The sequence below is a fragment of the Colobus angolensis genome, unplaced genomic scaffold (genome assembly GCF_000951035.1).
Source record: "Colobus angolensis palliatus isolate OR3802 unplaced genomic scaffold, Cang.pa_1.0 Scaffold5, whole genome shotgun sequence".
NCBI classification, from domain to species: domain Eukaryota; kingdom Metazoa; phylum Chordata; class Mammalia; order Primates; family Cercopithecidae; genus Colobus; species Colobus angolensis.
This window is the reverse complement of record NW_012118487.1, coordinates 3,944,205-3,950,204: the sequence shown is the minus strand read 5'-3', so window position 1 is coordinate 3,950,204 and position 6,000 is coordinate 3,944,205. Positions and strand designations below refer to the sequence as shown.

The window sequence follows — 6,000 nt, the reverse complement described above, 5'->3', positions numbered from 1 at the left end:
GAGCCACTGTTCCCGGCCTTGAAAGCAGTTTTCTAATTAGTTTAAAATTATTTGAAGCAAAGAATTTCAATGGGCCTGAACTCCGTTGTTAAAAAAACAAAATAATGTATGCAGATGTACAGATCTGTGCATTTAGATTTTTGTCTCTGATCTTCATCTTTCCATAAATTAAAAATCGTAACTGCTGTAAGCATTTGGCTGGGCTGGACGGTATTGAAACAGTATTTCAGTCTCCCTTCTGTCCCCTTTTACTGAAAAGGTGGAGGGGAAAGGAAGAAAGGATATAAGGACCCCACCCCTCATCCCCCCCAGCCCCAACTGCTGCTCCTGCTTCTGCTCTTGTGCCTTTTATTTGCAGTCTTTAGCACAGGATCTACCTTCAATGTAACTTCCTTTTAAGTACACAGTAGTTCCTCCTTTTGTCCTCCAAAGTTGTGTGAACGTTTTTGCCTCTTAGGTACTTTACAAAATTCAAGAACACCCCTTTTAGACATAAATCTGCATCTATAACTTAGAAGCTAGAATGTCCTAGAATATCCTTTACCTGAAAACTGGTAGCTCCTCTCTTTCCTGGAATCAGTGCTAGTTTTTCAAAGTTAGTTGCAGTGGCTAAAATATATGTTTGTATGCTCTGAAAAATGTGATTACTTGATATGCTAGTGCAGTGGTAGCAGAAAATGGACTCCAGGTGATTTTATATTATTATTGCTAAGAGTAAATATAAGTGTTTTCTAATAAGTTAGAATAGGGAGCAGTTTGTAATTAAAAGTTTAACCTAAATTATCTGGTAGGATAAATTCTATTTCAGGACAGGTCAAACAATAAAATATAGATAACTGTGTGTGTATTTCTATATAGGTATGTACGTGTGCATCTTGTCTAGCTCAAAACACATTGATCAGATTTCTACCTTCATAAAGAAGCTAATTTAATTGTGGAGACCAAAAGCATCCATGTTAAATCCCACAGAGCACTGCAAGTGTAAATTCTGTAATATAGTTTGTAAGTTTTACGGGATTTCAGAGAAGAAATGAATAGATGCGATCTGGGAAGGTTTAAGGAAGAGGAAGATCTGCAACTTGCTTGAAGGTGTGGATTAGTGGGAGGAAGTAGTGTTTATTTCGGACAGAGGAATGTTATAAAAAAGCATGGACGTTTGAAGTTCAGCTGGTTTAAATCACTAAACGGGAAGACTGAATCAGTTGGATTTTTTTTATTGTAGAACAAAGAACACTCAAGGTCTCTTTCCTTAAAAGAGCATTCTTAATTGTTTGGTGTTGCCTTAACAGCCTAATGTTTGAGTATCTGGTAAAAGAATTAGTCTTTTCACCAACCCCCTTATGTCTTGACTAGATTTGTCATTTCTTTCTTTATGTTTGTGAATTATAAGGTTGTAAGGTTTTCTCCAAATAAACCTCAAATAATAAACAAGTGTATGAATTAGAAAGTGGAAGTCTTACAGCACTTGCGCTCTATATCCCGTGATGTCGCTGTAGCCTGTCACGGTTAACGCGAGGGGAAGATTCGACTCTGTGTCCCTCAGTTTAGAGGAAATAATAGCACTTACCAGGCCTCCTTACTCTCAGTCTTCTGTATTGACTGTTTAACGGGTATTTTATCTCTTAAGTGCACATTCAGCTTGAAAACTAAAGCCACACTTATCTTTGGTATTTACTGAGACAATCTAGATTAATACCAATTCTCTGTTGAGAAAGATTTTTTTTTTTTTAATCATTCAGAATAGCCTGTAGACATATTTCTGGCTACCATAACATTAGACATTCTAGTCAGTGCCTTGTTGCTGTTTGCAATTTTTTTTTTTTTTTTGACGGAGTCTCACTCTGTCGCCCAGTCTGTAGTACAGTGGCATCATCTCCGTTAATTGCAAACTCCACCTCCTGGGTTCATGCCAGTCTCCTGCCGTAGCCTCCCGAGTAGCCTGGACTACAGGCGCCCGCCACCACGCCTGGCTAATTTTTTGTATTTTTAGTAGAGATGGGATTTCACCGTGTTAGCCAGGCTGGTCTCGATCTCCTGACCTCGTGATCTCCCCGCCTCGGCCTCCCAAAGTGCTGGAATTACAGGCATGAGCCACTGCGCCCGGCCCCCATTTGCAAAATTTAAAGGACAACTTAGGTTAATACATTCCTTCACACATTATTTGGTTCAAGGTTGATTCTAATTTTGTCATATTTTAACATTTTTAAAACTACAGTTTTGAAAATAGAAAAATCTTAAAAGGCCAGACATGGGGGCTCGTGCCTGTAATCCCAACACTTTGGGAGGTTGAGGCAGTTGGATTGCTTGAGTCCAGGAATTTGAGACCAGCCTGGGCAACATGGCAAAACCTTGTCTCTACAAAAAATATAAAAATTAGCTGTGTGTGGTCATGTATGCCTGTAGTTCTAGCTACTCTGGAGGCTGAGGTGGGTGGATCACTTGAGCCCAGGAGACTGAGGCTGCAGTGAGACTTGATCCCACTACTGCACTCCAGCCTGGGCAACAGAGCAGGACCCTGTCTCAAAATAAATAAATAAATAAATAAAATTGTAACCTAGAAAAGCAAATTTAAAATATAATATCTGATATTTAAGTTCGTCTTTTATCTGGCTATGAGTTCTGCTTTCTTTCATGCCCTAGGCAGATAACTCCTGATGACTTCTTTTCACCAAAGAAAACTTGAGTTATGTATCCATCTCTAGTCAGATTTTCTTGTTCCTATGTAGGTTATAGAATGATGGACGATTTAAATCACACAAATGTTTTCACCTTATTTGCCAGTTCTCATTTTTGGTTCTTTGCCCATTAGTTTTCTTATTCCTTTAAATCCTAAATACTAAAATCACAAAAAAAGTGAAATCTAATTGAGTAATAATTTTTTTTCAGACTTTTTACAAAAATATAAAATAGTAGGGCAAATGTCCTTTTAGAGATTCCAACCAAATTTTAGGCCGGGAGCAGTGGCTCACATCTGTGATCCTAATCCCAGCACTTTGGGAGGACAAGGTGGGCGGATCACTTGAGGTCAGGAGATCGAGACCAGCCTGGCTGGCCAACATGATAAAACTCACCTCAACTAAAAATACAAAAATTAACTAGGCGTTGTGGCACATGCCTGTAGTCCCAGCTACCCGGGAGGCTGAGCCACAAGAATCACTTGAACCAGGGAAGTGGAAGTTGCAGTGAACCAAGATTGTGTCATTGCACTCCAGCCTGGGTGACAGAGCCAGACCCTGTCTCAAAAAAAAAAAAGAGATTACCAAGTGTTTATGAGTCAGAAAAAGGTATTTTTATTTGTTGTATCCTGTATTATAAATAATTGTAAATGGCTTTTGGATGGTCTTGTTTTTAGACTTTTTAATCTGAAAATTCAGGTTATCTTTTGCTTCACTTTGTCTTATTCATAATGTAAAATAGATATTTCTGTCACTGTTTTACTTTCAGGTCTCACAAATATGATTCTTGAAAAGTTTGGTTTAAAATAACTGTAATATTTAAATGCTGGTTTGGTTTTTTTTAACAGATTGGAAAATGCCTTTTATGAACATGCACAGACTTATTACTACACTGAGATCAGAAGAGTGAAATCTCATAAAGAATTTTTGAATAAAACAACACACCAGGTACGTGATTTTTTGCAATAATAGAAGCATTCTAGAGTGGATTATTACTATTTTTGAGGTGATTATTACATGTTAATACTTTAATGTTTTCAATGGTTTCAACATTTCTAAAGATTTTTTTAAAGCTTTTAAAAATTAATTTGTTTTTGAATTACACTCTTTGCTCTTAAAGTTCTTAAAGGTAGATTTTTATAGCCTTCTTAACTGTACTCTTACTTGTGGGAATAATTCTTGGATTTCAGTTTTGAATGTTTTTCTTCATTCTTTTTTGTTTCCTCGTAATAAACATTATTGTAATTTTCACATTTTAAATAGAATATGTATAATAGTGATTTTTTTTGTCTCTTTTTAGCTTTTATTTGTTAGGCATCAGTTCAAAATAGCTTTCTTCAGTGAGTTGAAACAAGATACACAAAATGCGCTGAAGTAAGTTGTTAAGCTTTCAAACTAAATGTTTCCTATTTTTATATTAACAATAACATGAAATGGCAATTTCTGAATCTCAACCAAACTATAATTAATTTTAAAGTGTTCATATTGCTTAGATTTAGTAATTAGTCTAGAGATGAATGGAATATAATATTTTAGGATTTTAAAAAATTTTCATTTTTATTATTGGAAGTAAATTTCATTGTGTCATAAAGCTTTCTGGTTTAATTAAATTTTGTGAGCCACAGAAATGTAATATTAAAATTTTCCCCATCTTCTTGACTATTTTTTATGTGTATATTCAGTAAAATTCTTGTAAGAGACTGATTTAAACATTATCTAAATCAGACTTGACTTTTTTTTCCAAAATAAATTTTTAAATGTACCTCTTCACGAATTTGCATGTCATCCTTGTGCAGGAGCCATGCTAATCTTCTCTGTATTGCTCCAATTTTAGTGTATGTGCTGCTGAAGTGAGCATCAGACTGTTGATTTTTATAGGTTTATATTACTAGTACATTTATTGAATTCAAGTATTTTTTAATTTAAAAAATTTTAATATCAGTTGCATCATTTTCCATTTGAAGTGTCTGCTTAGAGCTTTGAAGATTAGTTGCAGATGTGTTGGCAGTGGTTAAACATTTTAGTCCTTTGCTTTTACCAAGGAGAATTTAATGAAACTTGACCTCTTTGTAGCTTTAACTCCGTTTTTGAAGACAAAGGTATTAAAAACAGCTATTTATCCCAGAATTGAGAAGGGGAAAGAAAAGTAGAAATAAATAAAAATAATTTTAGTATTCACAGGAATATTGCAGAAATATCTTATCTTTGTTGTTTTGAGAGGTTTAAGGACCAGAGCACCAAGTTGTGTTTCCTGAATCTCAACAACTTCATATAACTGGCTTTAATGTAGTTTATTTGTATTGTTTTGAGACAGAGTTTTGCTCTTGCTGCCCACGCTGGAGTGCAGTGGCACAATCTCGGCTCACTGCAACCTCTGCCTAGCGAATACAAGTGATTCTCCTGTCCCGTCCTCCCGAGTAGCTGGGACTATCGGCACCTGCCACCACACCCAGCTAATTTTTATATTTTTAGTAGAGACAGGGTTTCACCATGTTGGCCATGCTGGTCTTGAACCCCTGACCTCAGGTGATCCACCCGTCTTGGCCTCCCAAAATGCTGGATTTACAGGTGTGAGCCACTGCGCCTGGCCTGTAGTTCATTTTTATGGATGGTATTAGTTTAAATCCTTCAATTTCAGTTCTGTTCAAAAGTAATTCTGGAAAGAAATACTTTTACCTGGAGAAGTTATGAACAGACTTTTTCTATGAAAAGCCTGTTTTGAGATTTTCTCATTACCTTCCATGCGCAAGGTAGGCCCTGTTCCTACCAGGCCCTCCTTTCTCACCATCCTTCTCCTTCAGCATGAGCTGCCCTGAGGACATTTTTCCCTCCTCTGTAGACTTTCCCTGAGGCCAGTAATATTCGCTTAACCTGTAGAGGTACTTGGAGTTAAAAAGCTGTTAACCTGTGCTGTCTTTTTTTTTTGAGATGAAGTCTCGCTCTGTCACCCGGGCTGTAGTGCAGTGGCACAATCTCAGCTCACTGCAACCTCTCCCTCCTGGGTTCAAGGGATTCTCCTGCCTCAACTTCCTGAGTAGCTGGGATTACAGGCATGTGCTAGCACACCTGGCTAATTTTTGTGTTTTTAGTGGAGATGGGGTTTCACCACGTTAGCCAGGCTGATCGCAAACTCCTGACCTCTAGTGATCCGCCCACGTCAGCCTCCCAGAGTGCTGGGATTACAGGTGTGAGCCACCGCGCCCGGCTGACCTGTGCTGGCTTGATATCACCTTTGCTAATACAATTTCTATTTGAGAGCTTGTAATGGTACTTTAAAATACTTATGTTTTTTAGCAGAATGCTGATTTTTCTGGACTGTTGTCCA

At 37.3% G+C, this 6,000-nt stretch overlaps 1 protein-coding gene across 1 annotated transcript in view; it reads left to right on the top strand.

Annotated features, from left to right (window-relative positions):
- The window catches only part of TRAPPC11 (trafficking protein particle complex 11), a 49,204-nt gene that overhangs the window by 5,359 nt on the left and 37,845 nt on the right, over positions 1 to 6,000 (top strand). Inside the window, exons 4-5 of the mRNA XM_011959557.1 lie at positions 3,524 to 3,623; positions 3,976 to 4,049. Coding sequence (XP_011814947.1) covers positions 3,524 to 3,623; positions 3,976 to 4,049 — 174 coding nt within the window. The remainder of the gene's footprint in view (positions 1 to 3,523; positions 3,624 to 3,975; positions 4,050 to 6,000) is intronic.